General features: G+C 40.9%; 1 protein-coding gene across 3 annotated transcripts; it reads left to right on the forward strand.

Moving 5' to 3' along the window:
• The first annotated feature begins 378 nt into the window (after positions 1-378).
• LOC142050286 (uncharacterized) lies at positions 379-17,802 on the forward strand. Of its 3 annotated transcripts, none has more exons than XR_012657987.1 (4): positions 379-464; positions 8,099-8,209; positions 15,285-15,378; positions 17,131-17,802. XR_012657987.1 is itself a non-coding variant. In XM_075078780.1 (3 exons), exons 1-3 carry the CDS (start codon positions 415-417, stop codon positions 17,698-17,700), a joined length of 714 nt encoding a protein of 237 aa, XP_074934881.1. In that variant the 5' UTR covers positions 385-414; the 3' UTR covers positions 17,701-17,800. The 3 variants fall into 3 exon arrangements, 1 of the variants encoding a protein (XP_074934881.1); XR_012657986.1 differs by having other exon boundaries at positions 8,099-8,185; positions 17,131-17,801; XM_075078780.1 differs by lacking the exon at positions 8,099-8,209 and having other exon boundaries at positions 385-464; positions 17,131-17,800.
• The last annotated feature ends 1,883 nt before the right edge of the window (positions 17,803-19,685 follow it).

Raw genomic sequence — 19,685 nt, forward strand, 5'->3', positions numbered from 1 at the left:
GCCTGACATGGAAAGAAACAAACTGAATAAAAATAATTGAAAGAATTATTATTCACACGTTCTGTTTACTGCCACATCATTTTTAACTTATTGAATTTGTACAGAACAAAAGAAAGAATAAATCCAGGCATTGTAGTGATCCATGGGATTGCCATGAACAGTGTTCATGGCAACTGCTCAGCCCACACTATCTGCCTGCTTGACAGAAGGGCAGGAGAGATAGTGGACTGTGTGGACTTTGCCCACTAAGGAATCCAGGGCAGTTTTGCAGCAGTTGGTGCTCTCACTGGCGGCAAGCATTTCAGAGCAGTATGCTATTATGTCAAAGCAACAACATAATTTTAGACTTCTGCCACAGTCGTGCATGATCTTTTCTTACTGGATGTTCCTCCAGAATCTTACCTAATAGCAAGGATGCTTCATGTCCACTTTACATTACAAAAGGTTAAGCGGTACATCTGCAGGTATGCAATTGCCTTTATGATTGCAACACTCTGCAGACATGCTCTATTAAATCTTGTTTCCTGGGTATTTTTGACTCAGGTAGGTTTTGTAGTTTATGCCAAAGTTTGTATTGCCATAAGGAAGCTGATTCTGAGTTAAATCCTAATGTGACATGTCTACTTTATACTATACTTTTGAAAGAGTATTAGTTTCCAAAATGTGATTACTGTACCTTAGAAGGGACTCTGTGGAATATGTTATTTCAGTGTCTGTCTTGTTCTGTAAAGTATTAACTGAAAGACATAAATTAGGAAACACTACTAGAATTCCAGTACTACTGGTATTAAAAAAAAATGTGAGCATACTGGTCTGAGTGGATATTCAGTACTTGGAATTACTTTCTTTTGGATCAGTCATCTACAAGAAAAGCCTGCTTCCAAAAGCAAACCACCACCTTGGTTTCCCTACTCAGAATCCCCATGTCTGTCCACACTGTGCAAGATATTTGTGTGACTGCTTCTTTATAACAGCTTCTCCAGGTCTTCTGCTTCTAATCATGCTGCAACTGAGTGGTTATCCTTTGTAATCCTTGAGAAAATCCTCCACAGCACTCAGTTTAAAAGCAACTTTTCAAATAGTCTTGTTGATAAACAGAGACTGATTGTCTTAATTAAGTAGTCTGATAGATGTTTTGCTGTCCTTCGACTGGATTCAGGAGTGATTAGTGTCTACAAGCATTTTTTTTTTTCTTTGTTGGACATCTAGAGCTCCTACAGTACTCATTTAACTTTCAGCCTAAACCTTTCTACTATCTGGATATCTAATGTGGGCTGGCATTCTGAGCCAGGGTTAGCTTACATGATGGTGAGCAACCAAATTCCAGATTCATTTACAAGCTTCTTTTCATGAACATTGCCTGAAAAACTGTTAAAATGGTGGTAATAAAGTTAATGAAGGATTTTGATATAGACAGTTATGACGGAGTTTTCAAACAAAGAAATATGGGAATTTTTTTGCACTTGTAATACTCATTCACACACGCTGCTAAACTATACATGACTTGAGTCTCTTAAATGCAGGAAAAGTACTTTATGTAACAACATGCAATACACTGCTCATTTTACTGTTATCATTTCATTGGCAAAAAAATATGCAACCATTTGGACAAGCTTTGAGAGACGGAACAAGGACAGTGTTAAGGCTTTTGTTAACTGGTCAGTGCAGTGAGCAGGTTAATAATTAATCCTCTTGTATCCAAGCTAAACAATCCAGGCTTCAGCAATTTGTCCTAAGAATGCGAGAAATCCCAGAAAATTTTTAGACTCTTATAATTAAACTTATTTTTACATTTTGATGGAGTAGGTCCTTAAGGACAGCTCTGAAAATACGGTGTGTCCACTTCAAAAATATTATTGAAAGAAGTGTGGATGAATAAACATTCATCCACATATCAACAGCTATTTTTGCAGAGTATGTAATGAAAGTGTGAGTATAAAACGTATTATACTCCCCGGTTGACCAGGACTGCTGGTCAACCGGGGAGGTGCCAGATGCCTGGAAGCTAGCGAATGTGATGCCCCTCTACAAGAAGGGTCAGAAGGAGGATCCGGGGAACCACAGGCCTGTCAGCCTGACCTCGGTGCTAGGAAAGGTCATGGAGCAGGTCATCCTGAATATCATTACACGGCACATGTGGGACAACCAGGGGATCGGGCTCAGCCAGCATGGGTTTATGAAAAGGAGGTCCTGCCTCACTAACATGATATCCTTCTATGACAAGGTGACGCTCTTAGTGGATGAGGGGAAGGCTGTGGACATTGTCTACTTGGACTTCAGTAAGGCCTTTGACACTGTCTCCCACAGCATTCTCCTGGAGAAGCTGGCTGCTCATGGCTTGGACACGTGCACTCTGCGCTGGGTTAAAAACTGGCTGGGTGGCTGAGCCCAGAGAGTGGTGGTGAATGGAGTCAAATCCAGTTGGTGGCCAGTCACGAGTGGTGTTCCCCAGGGCTCAGTGTTGGGGCCGGTCCTGTTCAATATCTTCACTGATGATCTGGATGAGGGGATTGAGTGCACCCTCAGTAAGTTTGCAGATGACACCAAGCTGGATGGAAGTGTCAATATGCTGGAGGGCAGGAAGGCCCTACAGGGGGACCTGGACAGGCTGGATCATGGGGCCGGAGCCAATGGTATGAGATTGAACAAGGCCAAGTGCCAGGTCTTGCACTTGGGTCACAACAACCCCATGCAGTGCTACAGGCTTGGGGAGGAGTGGCTGGAGAGCTGCCTGGAGGAAAAGTACCTGGGGGTGCTGGCTGACAGCCGGCTGAACATGAGCCAGCAGTGTGCTCAGGCGGCCAAGAAGGCCAATGGCATCCTGGCTTGTATCAGGAATAGTGTGGCCAGCAGGGGCAGGGAGGTGATCGTGCCCCTGGACTCGGCACTGGGGAGGCCACACCTTGGATGCTGTGTTCAGTTTTGGGCCCCTCACTACAAGAAGGACGTTGAGGTGCTGGAGCATGTCCAGAGAAGGGCAACAAAGTTGGTGAAGGGTCTAGAGAGCCGGTCTTATGAGGAGCAGCTGAGGGAGCTGGTGTTGCTTAGTCTGGAGAAGAGGAGGCTGAGGGGAGACCTTATCGCTCTCTACAACTACCTGAAAAGAGGTTGTAGTGAGGTGGGGGTTGGCCTCTTCTCCCTAGTAACAAGCGATAGGATGAGAGGAAATGGCCTCAAGCTGCAGCAGGGGAAGTTTAGCTGGGTATTAGGAAAAACTTCTTCACTGGAAGGGTTGTCAGGCATTGGAAGAGGCTGCCCAGGGAGGTGGTGGAGTCTCCACCCCTGGAGGTATTTAAAAGAAGGGTAGATGTGGTGCTTGAGGAGATGGTTTAGTGGTGGACTTGGCAGTGATAGGTTAGCAGTTGGACTCGATGATCTTAAGGGTCTTTTCCAACCTTAACAGTTCCATGATTCTATGATATTCTGTAATGAGAAATATCTGACAAAGACTATTATAAAACCCCTTTATGAGCTTTGGTTGCTGTGTACTAAAAATACGTAGGGGCTGTCGTGGTTTAGCTGGCAGCTCAGCCCCACGCAGTCGCTCGCTCACTCCCCCCAAGGAGAACAACGAGAGGCGCAAAACCCCGGGGTGGGGGTGGGGGGGAAGGGAGGGAGGAGGGGAATGAACTGCCGAAACAAACCGCACGCGCCACAGCCACTCACCGCCCGCCGACCCAACGCCGCTCCCGAGCCACAACTGCCCCCTTTTAATGTACTGGTCGTGGTGTCACATGGTATGGAATGAACCTGCCATTGGCCAGTCGGGGTGACCTGCCCCTGCCATGGCCCTGCCCCTCCCAGCACCCCCCTGCCACACGGCAGAGCCCGGGAAGCTGGAAAAGTAGCCGACCCCCACAGTGAGGAGAATGTATCGCTTCTCAGCCAAAACCAGCACAGGGTGCTCCTTCCTGCTTGTCAAAAATCCATAATGGTGTCTGCATGCATCCAACCTAACTATACATCAAAGAACACTCTGATATTTTGTTAAGCTACTAAGCAGCCACCCTTGCTAAACTCACATGGCCACAGTGCCAAGGAAGATGAATTTTTCTAAGCTTGGAATTTGAAAAGGCTTTGTTGTTTTCATTAGTACCTTATTTATACCAGAGGCACACCTCAATCCTGTGCTATAGGATAATCTGAATTCATTTCTGATCTTTATTACATATCAGAATAACTTGGGTTGCTGAGGCGCAAAAAAATATTCTGATGCAACTGTGATCCAAACACGGACTTTCTTACACAAAACAAACATACAGTTGAGATACTCAACCTGAAGCACAAGGGTAATGTGTTGAAATGCTCCAACAGTTTTAGTAACTCCACAAAATTAGAGAGATGAAAATGAAGCCCACAAGCAAAACACTGCACAAGAACACCTGCAAAATATTACATGTTCAGTATTTTTGGCAACATACCAAGAACAAAAAAATATCAACCTGAAATGTAAAAAAAAGACAGTAAAAGGCAGTTAACCTCTGTACAAAAGCATCTAAGAAAAAATGTTTTAATATAACACATGATTTTGACCACTGTCACAAGGATATTTTTTTACACTTTATAGACATGTTCTTGAATTTCTACTCATGTTTGTGTTCTGTTTTGTACCACCAACAAAAGTTTCAGCTGTGGAACTTTGAAAAAAATTCAAAGTTCAGATAACAAATTTCTGTAAATATAAAAGTCCTCAGGGTGAGGTAGAAAACACAGAGAAAACAGTTGTAAACAGTGACATTGTCCTCGTTTTGTTTTTTTGGTTTTTTTTTTGAGATTCTTGTTTAACTCTTGAAACTACACAAAACTGTCTGAGCTCATCTATGTGATCTAAGACTATGGAATGCAATTTAATTCCTATTAAAATCAACCTAATTCTGAGCCTGCAAGAAATTTGTGAGTTGTGCGTGATTTTGAAAGATGAAATTTTGCCAGAAACACTGGCTTCCCAGAGAACTGTAATTTACTGAGCTAAGTATAAGCTTACATATCTATGTACTTAAATACATGTATGTACTTAAATACTTATATAATTATAGGAAGGCCTTTGGAGTCAACGAAATGCTAGAGGTGCTTGGCAAAAAGGCAGTTTTTCAACAAGATACTGTGCTCACAAACCCAAACTATGTAGCAAAGACTTGTCTAGAAAAGAGGCAAAACCAAGACTTCTGTTTTGTCTGCTTTGGCACCATTTGGAATGAAAGACATTTTTATACAAAATGAAAAGAAATTTGAATCTGGGGCTATTCCTATGCTGGCTGGTGCCACAGCCAGAGGGATGTGGAATGACTGAAAATCAGACTTTGTTACCACGGGAGAGCGAAGAGTCCTTGACAAAATGAGAAAAGATGGAATTTTCATTCTCAGTATAGACATGTAAGATTTCTCATTCTTTACTGATAGACTAATTGAGTAATGTCCCTGCTTCCTTCATCAGAGGTAATGAATGTTCGTTTACAGCTAACCAGAGTGTAGTATCTTCTGTTTCAATTACATATTCCAAATTCTGCTACAGTACATCCTCACTTCATAAGCAGAAGTAGAACCGTAGTATTTGTGAATTCAACTCTCACTTCAAAGGCTGTGCTTTAAGCAGTAACTTATTTTCTTCCCTTAATATTTGCTTTAAACAGGGAATTACATTTGTCATATTTACAATATTTTTCTCTATGTTTAGTCTGTGATAGAGTCAAAGGTCTCCTTGGAGGGTGGAGATGATGCATTTTGATTTGTAACTTAGATACGGATATCAACATTTGAGCCACATGTTAAGGAAGATGTCCCTTTTGTTTTGTGACATGTAACTCACTGACTTTCACAATTCAAAATTGCTCTTGGTCCAGCATTTAAATCTTCCCTTCATATTGTGTTTTCATAAGAGAAACAGCACTATAGATTTGAAAAAAAAGGAAGGTTTTATATACTATTATATAGTTACAAGAAATGGGAGACATTCAACTTCTCACAACCATAAAATCCTCCCTAAAACATTAAAAATTATATCAGCTATTATTTATCAACCCACTTAATATTTGTAGGAGCTCAAATCACATTTGGTGTTAATGATTTTTTGCCTAGAAGATATTTTATCTCATCCAAGACTGGGAGCATTTAGGACAAGAAAAAAAGAAGTATGATATACAGTCCTTTAAGGATTTAAAGACTTATTTTAACCTTTAAAATTTTTTATTATTTATGCATTAGTGCATCTTTCTAAAGGTTATAAACATGATAGACTTACATACGTTACCAAGAGACTGTCCCACTATGATGCTTTTTACCTATTTTCTATCAAAGATACCATTTATATGAATTTAATTATATATTTCAAATACCTTATTCTTTTTCATTACAATAAGAAGTTCAGAGGTCAGTTTCTGGTTTTCCATTTTCTGATTTTTGCGTTTATAATAAGACAGAGAAATTACTGAATATGGAAAAAAACATAAGGTCATTAATGAAAAGCCTCTGCCCATTCTTTTTCAAACTTAGTATAATTAATACTTTCCACATGTTGGAATATATCTGTGTTCTTACTTCACAGGAATTCTTCTTGAGAGTTACACCAGGATTAAACAGTAGCTGATAGACTAGAAGATAAAACAACCCCTGCAACATACATTAATTTTATGATGCTCTTTGCTGTTATATTGTGTACTACTCTACTGTCTTTACTTCGCAACTGGTTTATTGTGATATAAAATTTAATAGTTTGATTACTGATTAGTATAGATAGATAATGGCACCTCAGAATACATTAAAACTTGGAACTGCAGGTTGCTTTTGAGGTATGGGTGGATTTCCAGATAGCTTTTTTCACTCGTGAGCTTTTATGAAGTACCATGAAACTGATTCCTTCTACCTTCAATTTCAAGATATAGGAGTGGTAGGAGGATTCCTTCTTGCTATGGGAAAGCAGCTTGGGTCAATAACAGCAGAGAAGGGAAGACACATCGATCTGCTCTACAGACATCCATTAGAAAATTCCTGCTTTCCTTTAGCCCACCAGATTTCCCCCATTTTATCTTAGACTTTCTATGAGATTGTTCATTTGTTTGCTGAAGAACCACAACCTTCACAGCACCACTGTCCTAAACGTCACACAATTATAAATTTCTGTGAAGAAAATATTAATTTGAATTCATGTGTACAGTTGCCAATTATCCTGTTGTAATCCCCTGATATTGTGTTTAACACTCTCATAATCCCTCCAAGAACCACTCTTAGGTGAGATAAAGGAGCAGAGATGGCCTGAGTAGTGTGTTTCTTAACCTTGCCATATTCCTTGGAAAAAGTGTGAAGTCAGATTATTCACAGTTTCTAAAAACCATGGACTGCCATGGGGAGCCTAAGCAAAAAGTTACTGTTGAAAAAGTAAATACTCAAACACTTGAAGGGCTACATGATTAATAAAAGAAGTATCATTCTTTAGAGTTTCTAGAATAAGATAGGGACCAATGTTGACTAGTTATGATTGAATACCTCTGTTAATAAACTGAGAAGAAGATTAAACTGCTTAGTATCTTATAGAACCTGGGAAGGAGAATGAACAAGAGCTGAATATCTACATTTTTCCTGAGCCTTTCTAGTAAAGGCATTCCTTTGAGAATGTCCTCTGCTATCCTGCTGTAAATTCAAATATTTCATCAAAAGAAATAGACTTATTCTGAGTGTATATTCGTACTTTACTGCGTCTAAATAATTCCTCTCAACCGTCTTTGCATATATTAATATCCTTCTATGCTTCTATAAAGGAAGTGCTGTATATCTGGGGATTGTTCATCCCCCTACTCTCAGCCACTTTTTCTTTACATTGTTGAATTTTAGCACTGATAAAAGAATACCCACTGATCCATCCACAAACTCTGTTAGCAGGACATGAAGTTTTCAGCTTTAGCCAGGACTCCTGGATTAATGCCATTATCATTTAGAATGACAGCCATAGCCTTCATTGCCATATTACTCCATTTTCTTACTCAGAGCATAGTGTGGTAACTATCAAAGACTTCTTTTGAACTCCTGCACAAATATACATCTGATGAGCACAGCTACAAGGACTGTCAGCAGGTGATTAATTTCTTTTCTGCATTTTTCTTGGCAGATAGCCAGACTCATCCAAGCACAGTGGGGAGGACTACAACAGGTCTCCTGAATCCAGTTCTCAGCTATCATGGCCAGAAGTTTAATTGTATGCAAAGTCCAAAACCAACAAGTAATTTCTCTGCCCTTAACTGTTTCTTCTTTCAGAAATCCTTCCTTGCTTATGCTCCACTCTTAGAGGGTATAGATAAGCCATTTTGGGGCTTTTGTACACCAATGATTCTCTGTGTGGTATAACCATCACCTTTAAGTCTTAACCATAGTGCAATAGCAACAGTGATACCATATCTAACATGTTTTATTGATCAAGACATAAACCTTGGGAAATTTAAGGTGAAGCTTTAAGCGAGTTTTTAATTAAGACATTTCCAGATAGCTAGTAATGCCATTGTGAAAAATATGTTAAGTTCATTAAGGTTATTTAGCTACAGATGCCTTTTTCTCTGTGAATGTTGGTTGTTTTTGCAGATGAGGAAATTACTTGTTCCTACAGTTTGGGGTTTTGATGGTCTTTACCTGCAACTTCAGTAGAAAATTAAGGAGGGAACCTAGTTCACTGTGTACACAGTCTCCCCTCATCCAAAGTAGGGCAGGAGGGGATATGAATATTATAAAAAAAATAAGTATTGTTCTCATTCTTCTTCTGTGTTAGAGTATCAACTTTTGCTTGTCACCAGTCCATGCACTTAAGTTCATCCTCTTTGTTGTTCTCATCTAGAAACATTATGTTCATATCCTGAACATAATGCAGAAAACAAATGGAAGAACTTAGTATTATTGTCAAAGAGTATTGGTATCTGAAGGGCTTGCTTCTGATCTTTTATCCTCAGAAGACTTGCTTAAACCTTTAGTCTGTCCTCATCGCAGTTATTTGATGACTTCTTATTATTTGGGGACCAATTCAGGTCAAAGCTCAGGGGTGTTAGAAAGAAAAAGAAGCCCACAATGTTTTTGTGTTGTTTGTAAAACTCTTTAAAGCTTTAACTAGTGAACACCCTTCCCAAACAGCATTGTATCTTTCTGAAGTACATTGTTCTATTCTTTTAATGTTTGTGGTTTCTTTGCGCATTTTCAGCCACAGCCCTAGCTAATACGCTCTTATTCTGAGATGGTCAATGAAGGACTCAACATTTTTTTATCCCATAAAAATGTATAAGCCAAGTTCTTCCTTATGAAATTAAGAGAAAGCACAGATGCATCTGTCGGTATCAGTAACACTCCTAAGCCCTTGAATATGTCTGTATTTTAGTTAACTGAAATATATAGGTTTTTAGAAGAAAAACCTGTACAAATAATTCTTCAGTGCAAAAACATTTTGGCAGGGAAAATCCTTTAGAAAGCAACTAGTCACTTTTGCTGAAGTGGAAACCAAGGAAAAATCTGTTTCTATGCAAAGTGAGACTTCTTGGGACAATCTCAATGCTTTTCACTGAAAATAGCTAAGTTTTCAGAATCTGACTCTGTACATGTGAAAAGCTTTAATTACCTGAAAGTAAGCAGTAGGTAACTCAGATTGTGCAAGCTGCAATGTGATATTCAGGCATGCTAAGGCAGTTTAAGCTATCATGATTTTTAAAAACACCTGACGTGGCAGGATTCTACTCTAGTAACTTTAAAACCAGGCAGAATTAGATGTTATTTCATTAAGGCTTGCCTGCACTAAAGAGTCAGTTCATTTACTTCTGATCCTTTCTTGTTGTGCTCTCTTTGCACTAACCATATTCTGCAAAAATGGTCTGTACTGAATTTATCCTGCCTTAAACAAAATCACAGGGCATGCAACGTGTCAGCAAGAATATTCATGCAGAGTAGCCACAGTAGACAATCCAGGGGACTCCTAAAGTGCATTGAGGACAACTTCTTAAGTCAGGTAATAGACAGCTCTACCAGACGGAATGCATATCTGGACCTGTTGGTCACCAAAACAAGTGATCTAATCAGGATGCAGTGATCATGCGCTGGTGGAGTTTGCAGTCCTGAGGAATATCTGTCAGGTGAAGGGTAAAGTCAGGACCTGAATTTTAGGAAAGCAAAATTCCAGCTCTTCAAGGAGCTAGTCAATACGACCCCCTAGTAAAAAGCCCTCAGGGACAAGGGAGCAAAACAGAGCTGTCAGATCTTTAAGGACACTTTCCATAGAGTGCAAGAGTTCTCAATTCCCAGGTGTAAGAAAGCAGAAAAGGAAGGCAAGAGAAAAGCATAGATGAGTCAAGAACTCCTCGTCAAACTAAAGGGCAAGAAGGAAGTGTGCAGGCAGTGAAAGCAGGGACAGGTGTCTTGGCAAGGATACAGGAATGCTACCTGGCTGTATAAGGATGGGGTCAGGAAAGGCAGGGCATGAATGCCCTGAACTTGGCAAGGATGCAAAGAGTAAGAAGAACTTCAACAGGTATGTCAGACAGAAAAGGATGGTTGAAGAAAGCATGCCAGTGAACTCAGTTGGCAAACTAGTAAAACTAGATGAGAAGGCTGAGGTACTCAACAGCTTCTTTGCCTCAGTCTTCACTGCTAACCACTCTTCCAACACTTCTCAAGTGGGAGACCTCAACACACAGACAGCTGAATCAAAGTCCCTCCACTATAAGAGAAGATGAGGTTCATGACCTCCTGAGGAACCTGGGTATACACAAGTCTATGGGACCTGATGAGAAGAATCCCAGAGTCCTGAGGGAACTGGCTGATGTAATTGCCAAGACATTCTCCATGATATTTGAAAAATCATGGCAGGCAGGTGAAGTCCTTCGGGACTGGAAGAACGGAAACATTGTGCCCATCTTTTAAAAGGATGGGATGATATCCAAAGAGACATGGACAAGCTGGAGAAGTGGTCCTATGAGAACATCATGAGGTTCAAAAAGGCCAAGTGCAACATCCTGAGCCTGGGTCGGGGCAACCCCCAATATCAGTACAGGCTGGGGGATGAAGGGATTGGGAGCGGGCTTGCAGAGAAGGACTTGGGGGTCCTGGTGGATGAAAAGCTGGACATGAGCCAACAATGTGTGCTTGCTTCCCAGACAGCCAACCGTCTCCTAGGTTGCATCCCCAGCAGCGTGGCCAGCAGGTCGTGGGAGGTGATTCTGCTGCTCTGCTCTTGTGGGACCCCACCTGGAGTGCTGCATCCAGCTCTGGAGGCCTCAGCACAAGTAGGACGTGGTCCTGTTGGAGTGGGTCCAGAGGAAGCCACAAAAATGGTCCGAGGGCTGGAGCACGTCTCCTACAAGGACAGGCTGAGAGAGTTGGGGTTGTTCAACCTGGGGAAGAGAAGGCTGTGGGGAGACCCTACTGTGGCCTTCCAGTACTTAAAGGGAGACTATAGGAAAGGTGGGGAGAATCTCTTTAGCAAGGCCTGTTGTGACAGGACGAGGGGTAATGGTTTTGAACTGGAAGAGGATAGATTTGGACCAGACAAGGAAGAAATGATTTGCTATGAGTGTGGTGAAACAGGGGCACAGGTTGCCCACAGAGGTGGTAGATGCCCCACCCCTAGAGACATTCAGTGTCAGGTTGGATGGGGCTCTGAGCAACCTGATCTAGTTGATGATGTTCCCGTTCACTGCAGAGGGATTGGACTAGATGACCTCTAAAGGTCTCTTCCAACCCAAACCATTCTATGATTCTGTTGACCACACTTGGCCCAATCCAAGTGCCCTATCATGTTCCAAGCACCAGACACATTATAAGTTTCAAACATGGAAACCAAACCGGGAAAATGTAACCATAAATCCATCTACCTCACCACTGTGAAAGTACAATAAATGAAGAAACTAGTTTGCAATTTGTAGTGAGGTAGAAAAGCAAAGAGATGGAATCTATGAAAGTAAGCAGATTTTTGCTAAAGAAAAAAAAATGTTTCTTAAACACAAGACATATAGAGCTCTGTGCTACACTTCAGCTGTTAGACATATTTGAAATAGATAGACATGCAGGAGTATGACCATCTTTTATTATGCAGGAAGGTTCAATCAATTATATCTAGGGTGACACTTTCATTTTCAGTTAACGAAAAAAATATTTCAAAAGACGCTTCTGTTGGTTTTGCTTTTGATTGTTTTTTACACTTAATCTACAGGTTTTGTAATCAATGCAAACATTTTCCCCTGGAAACCCTAGGAATTCCCAAGGAAATTTCTCTGGGAATTTTGGAGTCCACAAGAAGAAACACAGACATAAAAGTAAATTTTGAACCTTGAATAATTTCAGTTGGATTTCAATGTAGCCACATATTTTTGGGATATTGACAGGTCTGTGCTTCAGTGTTTGAGGTAAGGCACTTGCCTATCTCTGTAAAACACCAGCTTGTAGGCAGGACTCCTTGCAGATGAGTTCTGCACTATATGAAAACAAGCTAAACAAGCTAAACTTCAACTCTGCTCCCACAAGGCTGACACTACAGACCCTGTCAGAATGACAGATCCTTCCCTAAGCTGGTTAACACCAGTTCAAAATTAGGCAGGCCCTTCTATAATATATGTTAATTATGTTATGTTATGTTAATTATGTTATGTTATGTTATATATTATGTGGAGGAATACACAAGTATATACAAGAATCTAGAAATGTATCAAGGTGGGGAGGAACAGCATCACAGAGTATGAGTTGACAAGGAGATGGGTTGCATCTCTTTATCAGTTTAGAACTGTAAAGTTACCATGGTGCCACCTTCAGGGAGATAACACATAGTTTTCTTGACTTATTTTTGTCAGTGAGAGATATGGCAGCATGGCACCAGGTTTGTGGTTTTTTTTTTGTTCCCACAGCCTTCTGCTTACAATAAAACTGTCATCAGAATTTGCAAAGCAACCCAGAGCAACAGTTTAAACTTTATTCCCAGACAGCCTATTTATACTGCAAAACTGTGTCTGCCTGTATTTATAACTCATACAATAGCAAAAATAAATGAATAAAAAATATAACAACTATTATATTTTGATTCCATGTTTTTATAAATACTTGAATCCATTCTTAGATATTTATACAGGAAGGAAAAGGCAGTAAATATCCTCAGTTTAAAGAAAAATACTGACAACAATATATATTATTATTTTTGAAATAAGATTACTTGAGCTTAAGTTACCCAAGAAGCAATAAAAATAGTGGTTTACATTGGGCTGAATCTTTTCTAATGTCTTAAAAGAAAAGAATGTAATAATAGAAAGCTGTGCTTCTCTGCCAACAGAGGACTATTCTCCCGTCATTTTCTGCCAAACCGTTACAAAAGGATACCTCTCTGGTATGGAGTGAAGCATTCTAGAATATATAGAAGAGAGAGAGATTATATAGCCTTTATACCATCTATAAGCTATGTTGTCTCTTCTGCTGTTCACTTTTTTCCAAAAAAAGATGGAAAAATTAATACTATTGGAAAAATGCACAAAGGTTTCAGCCTTGAATAAGATTTCATTATCACTTAACATTAGTGGTCTGTCAGTAGATTTATACCAAGAATTAATTTATTTTGAAAGACAAATATTACTACAGCAATGAGAATTTACAAATGGTTTTAAGCCAATCTGTGTCAAACATACGTAGCAACAAGAATGAGATGACAGTCAGTAGGCTTTCGAGACTACTCATGCAGAACTTAATCCTGTTAGAGGTATGTGGTCTTCTGGTATAAACTTATTAGCAAGAAAGAAATGTTAGGTGCAGTAGTTTTTCTTCCATGGTGAAAGAAGACTCTAAACATAAAGAATTTCCTGATTTTTTTTTGAGGGGAGAATTCACCTGCAAGTGAGATTAGAAAGATAAGCAACCTTGAAATACAGGATTTTCATTTACAGGAATGGACCCTGGAAGCAATAACACTTACAGTATCTTTTTAAGAATCTAGAAGCAGATTTATTTAATTCAAAAGTGGCAGGACCAGAGATGCTTTCTGAATTCTTGTCAAGAATTTAAAAAACAAAACAAAAACAAACCAACCCCAAACAAACCTCCCCACACCCACCCCAAAAGAAAAAAAAGATAAGAGAAAGAGTGAATTCTCAGCCATTCTGTCAGTCTGGAAGGTCTAAATTTTTGCAGAGGGTGAGCCAAATGCCTTTTGATCAGGACTCACGTTTCCTGGTACTACCACCAAATTGTTATCTGGCTCTAGTCAAGCTATCTCACCTCAGCCTGTGCTAAAAATCCTGTTTTGTCCTTCTAGGCACTAAGCTTTCCCAGGTGAGGATTACTCTATACAAACAGTGTAAGGCTTCAACTCCATCTGAGGTGAAGATGTAGATCATTCTGTAATGCAATGTTCATCATTACTAGTAACAGAGAAAAGTTTTCGAAACAGGTAATTCACTGCCAGTTCAAAAGACGCAGAAGTGTGGTTCTGGGGGAAAAGAGCAGGCAGAGACGAGGCATATCCACAGACTGCAAGGGCCTGTGAGCAGCAGCTTGTCTCGGTATTTTATAAGCTTCTCTGTTACAACTACAGAACTGTTCTTAGTAGCTTAATGAGAAGACTTCTGCCTGTTAAAGCTAGCTATCACTATCAGTGATTTTGCAATTATTCAGGCACCATATATCTTGAAACAACAGATGTCACTGGGTTCATTATAATGGGAAATATACTTCCAGTCTATTAAGTTTCATGTTACTGAAAGGATATTTCAGTGCAGTTATATCAAACTTATTGAGTCTGCTCCACAAAACCACCTGTCAACATTTTTAGTTATATATAGTACTTTGATTTAAATCCAAGCACGGCTCCCATTTTTACTCTTCTCCATTTCCATCCATGTCTCATAGGTGTCACATAATGCTCTGCTTCAGTACTTTTTAATTTGGTCAGCAGGGATATTAATGCAAAAATGAGACAAGAATTAATTTTTAATCAGTAACAGTTTACTTCTGTGCTTGCCTCTCCTGAATTAAAACACTCTACACAACTAACACAGATAATTTTGCAAAAACATCTTTGTTGGGACTTGGACTGTGTTTTCAGTCAAAAGGCTTTTCTGAGAATGCATGTGATTACCAACCTATTCACTGTTTATCTTCTGCTTCACAGCCTGGTTTCAATGTCCAACCTAGGCAGGCTTTTGTTAAGAATAAGAAAAGAAAACCCACAGCATTTTTGTACATGGGAAAACTAAATAAAACCATTACTGTTATACAAGCCTGGGAAAAAAAGAATGTAAACCAATCCTTATCATTATATGGTTTAACTTTAAAGAATTTCCTTTATTCCTTAGAGTTACCAGGCCAAGCTTCTTCCAAAAATGTTTCACAGAGATCTCCCTAGTTGGATTCTTGTCTTCTACATCAGGCCTTCTCCAAAGTAATGCGGTAAGAAATATCACATTTTTCTACCATGATTCTATGAGTGTAAGTTAACTCCTGCATCTTCGTGTGTTGCTGTATTGCTTTTCATGGCAAGGTTTTGGTAGTGGGTGTGGGGCTGGGGGTGGGGGGTGGCTGCAGAGGTGGCTTTGATGAGAAGACACTAGAAACTGCCTTTATGTCCAATAGAACCAATGCCAACTGGCTCCCAGACAGACTCGCTGCTGGCCAAAGCTGAGCCAATCAATGACACTGGTAGTGCCTCTGTGATAACACACTTAAGAAAGGGTAAAAAAAAAAACTCTGTGCAGCAGCAGCTGGGTGAGAGGAGAAAACGTGAGAGAAACAACCATGCAGACATCAAAGTAATTGAAAAAGGAGGGAGAGGAGGTGGTCCAGGAGCCAGAGCAGAGATATCCCTGCCAGCCTACGGAGGTCCACGGAGGAGCAGGTATCCACATACAGCCCACAGGCAATCCCATGCTGAAGCAAGCTCCTGACAGAAATTGTGACCTTATGGAACAGAGCCCATGCAGGAGGAGATTTTCTGACAGGGCCTGTGGCGCCACAGAAGACCCACACTGGAATAGTTTGTGAAGAACTGCAGCCCGTGGGAAGAACCCACATAGGAGAAGTTAATGAAGAACTGTCTCTCATGGTGGGACTCCATACTGGAGCAGGGGAAGAGCATGAGGGGGAAAGAGAAGCAGAGAAAACACTTAATGAACTGACCACAACTCCTGGTCCCTCTTCCCCTGCATTTCTTGGCAGAAGGTGCTAGAGAAATCAAGAATGAAATTGCTCCCAGGAAGAAAGAAGGGGCAGGGTGAAAGGTGGTTTTAGATTTATTCTTATTTCTCATTATATTACTCTGATTTGCTTGGCAATAAACTAAATTAATTTCCCAAGTCAAGTCTGTTTGGCCCATGATGGTAATGGCTGAGTGATATCCCAGTCCTTACCTTGACCCATGACCATTTTGTTGTATTTTCTCTCCCTGTCCTGTTGGTGAGAGAGAGTTATAGAGCAACTGGCAATCAGCCAAGGTCAGCGCACTAACAGTAGCACAGTCCAGTGTTTAGGTAATTGAACTATTGTCTTATTGTCTATTGGCTGGCTGCTAGAGCATCACCACTGCCCTGTAAAGGAAACTCAAAAATCCTGTTCTGGCTGGGTGGATTTTATCTGAACTTAAAACAAGTTGATTCTAAATGATAAATGTTCAGCTTTGGCCTTACATTTTTTTTTAAACTACTAGGCAGCTATGGAAAGGCTACGTATTCAGACAACTCAGTAGAAAATAGTTTTATATAGTGGAAGTTCAGAACTATCGATATACTGATATATTTCATACACATACATAGATATCGATATATTTATCAATATACAAGTGATGTCCCTCAAGGTTCCGTACTGGGACCAGTACTGTTTAATATTTTCATCAATTACGTAGACTGTGGGATCGAGTGCACCCTCAGCAGGTCTGCAGATGACACCAAGCTGAGCGGTGCAGTTGACACACCAGAAGGACAGGATGCCATCCAAAGAGACATGGACAAGCTGGAGAGGTGGGCCTGTGAGAACATTTTAAGGTTCAAAAAGGCCAAGTGCAACATCCTGAGCCTGGGTCGGGGCAACCCCCAATATCAGTACAGGCTGGGGGATGAAGGGATTGGGAGCGGGCTTGCAGAGAAGGACTTGGGGGTACTGGTGGATGAAAAGCTGGACATGAGCCAACAATGTGTGCTTGCTTCCCAGACAGCCAACCGTCTCCTAGGTTGCATCCCCAGCAGCGTGGCCAGCAGGTCGTGGGAGGTGATTCTGCTGCTCTGCTCTTGTGGGACCCCACCTGGAGTGCTGCATCCAGCTCTGGAGGCCTCAGCACAAGTAGGACGTGGTCCTGTTGGAGTGGGTCCAGAGGAAGCCACAAAAATGGTCCGAGGGCTGGAGCACGTCTCCTACAAGGACAGGCTGAGAGAGTTGGGGTTGTTCAACCTGGGGAAGAGAAGGCTGTGGGGAGACCCTACTGTGGCCTTCCAGTACTTAAAGGGAGACTATAGGAAAGGTGGGGAGAATCTCTTTAGCAAGGCCTGTTGTGACAGGACGAGGGGTAATGGTTTTGAACTGGAAGAGGATAGATTTGGACCAGACAAGGAAGAAATGATTTGCTATGAGTGTGGTGAAACAGGGGCACAGGTTGCCCACAGAGGTGGTAGATGCCCCACCCCTAGAGACATTCAGTGTCAGGTTGGATGGGGCTCTGAGCAACCTGATCTAGTTGATGATGTTCCCGTTCACTGCAGAGGGATTGGACTAGATGACCTCTAAAGGTCTCTTCCAACCCAAACCGTTCTATGATTCTAATATATAGACCAGTAAATGAGAATAAGAAGACACATCCATTAATAAACTGAAATGTGGTGTATTGTTAAAACAACCTAAACCATTCTATGATTCTGTAATTCTACATTGATGAGGTCCATTGTCCAGCCAGGACTAATACTCCTAAACTGTCCTGGTGTGTTCTGCATGGGGCCAGCAGGCAGTATGGGTTCACTCATTATTCTTTCTGTGGAGCAGTGTAAGAAATACTTAATATGAAGATACAGTAAAAAAATATGGAATATGTCTTTTTCCGTTTTCTCTAAGAAAAAATTTTGGGAAGTGTTACATTTAACTAATATACAATGTGGACAAAACAGAGAGGGAGAGAATTAGGAAAAGTTTTCTCTTTCACTGCAATGTGAACATCAGTCAGGACATTCCAAATCCACTCTTGCTCCACTTGAGCACAGGTCTAAACTCTACCAGAAGGACACTCTGGAGGAGACTGAAGGAATGATTTGCTTTTCCTGTGCTTCAACTTTCAGATTTTCAACTAGGAAGACAGTATGATCTGTCTTCCTATCTTTAGGTTTTTATAGAACTAAAAGAATTCAACTCAGTTTAATATATCCAGAAGCTGCATGAATACTAACTGATGCTGCTACTAATTATTTAATCTCCGTATGTCAGCTCATATGAAAGAAAGAAAGAAATTAAAACTTTTTCTTATTGCTTGGCAGTTGCTGTAAATGACAGCATGGACACCTCAGGGATTTTTTACTGAAAGCTATGCAGAAGTATCTCTCACTTTTCCATATCTTCCCCTGTCTCTCCCCCACAAAGGTGATTGAACTCCAAAGAAGTGTGCATCAGAACTGGTCCTTTGTCTCTGCTTTCTCAGTCCTGCTGAAGTTGAAAAGACCAGGAGATACTCTGAAGAAGATACATTCGCTCTCACTTCAGCTGCTGCAAGATTACCACAGAACAGATAATTCAGGGTTCTAGAACACCTGAACAACTGTTCACCCCCAGCTGAACCTGGGAATTTTCCCTGTGGCAAAATGAGGAACTCGAGATCTCCCAGCTTAGTTGTACCTCTGTTTTAAATTCCTGTTTGAAACTTACTCAGCCCAGGTAACTGTGGCCATTGTAGTGATACTGAGTTCAAAAAGAACTTATGGTCCACTTCTAATTGGAGCAACATAGCTAAGTCTGAAATACTTGGAAAACTTTCTGAACAGATAGAATTTGCTATATGTGATTAAATAGAAGGGAGTCTGGAGACACTGTATCCTTGAGTAGAATAAGTAAGGAAGATGTGCTAGAATAAACTAGTTTAGTATCAGTAAGAACTGTGTAATCAAGCAAAAACTGAGCATGCCCAAAGACTGAGTTCAACCAGTCGACACGGTGAGGAAGACTATCAATGACCTCTGGAGGACCCTGGAAGACCACCAATGAACACGAATGTGTATGTGTTAAGGACATTTACATATATTAATGAGTTCCAGGAATAGTATGAATATGATAGTAATTTCCTAGAAGTCTAATGAATGTATCTATTTTGATTGCATATGACCCTTGTAGTCGAGCAACTTGGTGTACGTATCAGGTGGCGCGATCCACTGTGTACCTGGCACTGCAATAATGAATGACTGATTTCTAAAACTACAAATTCAGTTTTAGAGGGTTCTTATTTTTTTCCAAATTATGGTATCAGTTGCAGCTGTAAGAAAGGACCAGGCACAGGAAATAACTTCGGGATTTTTTTCCCCTTCCCTTCCCTTCCCTTCCCTTCCCTTCCCTTCCCTTCCCTTCCCTTCCCTTCCCTTCCCTTCCCTTCCCTTCCCTTCCCTTCCCTTCCCTTCCCTTCCCTTCCCTGCCCTGCCCTGCCCTGCCCTGCCCTGCCCTGCCCTGCCCACCACCACATTCCTCTTCCCTAAGAGTTCTTTCCTATGCTGAAAGGTGCTGCCCTCCTCTTTCCTCCC

This window comes from Phalacrocorax aristotelis, chromosome Z, assembly GCF_949628215.1.
Source record: "Phalacrocorax aristotelis chromosome Z, bGulAri2.1, whole genome shotgun sequence".
NCBI classification, from domain to species: Eukaryota; Metazoa; Chordata; class Aves; order Suliformes; family Phalacrocoracidae; genus Phalacrocorax; species Phalacrocorax aristotelis.

What these genes read in the sequence shown, in the direction of transcription:
- LOC142050286 (XM_075078780.1), top strand. Translation starts at nt 415, where the DNA reads ATGCTTCATGTCCACTTTACATTACAAAAGGTTAAGCGGTACATCTGC. An exon ending in GTTAAGCGGTACATCTGCAG is followed by an intron (nt 465 to 15,284) that starts GTATGCAATTGC and finishes TTTATTCCTTAG; the next exon opens with AGTTACCAGGCCAAGCTTCT. An exon ending in GCCTTCTCCAAAGTAATGCG is followed by an intron (nt 15,379 to 17,130) that starts GTAAGAAATATC and finishes CTTGCTTCCCAG; the next exon opens with ACAGCCAACCGTCTCCTAGG.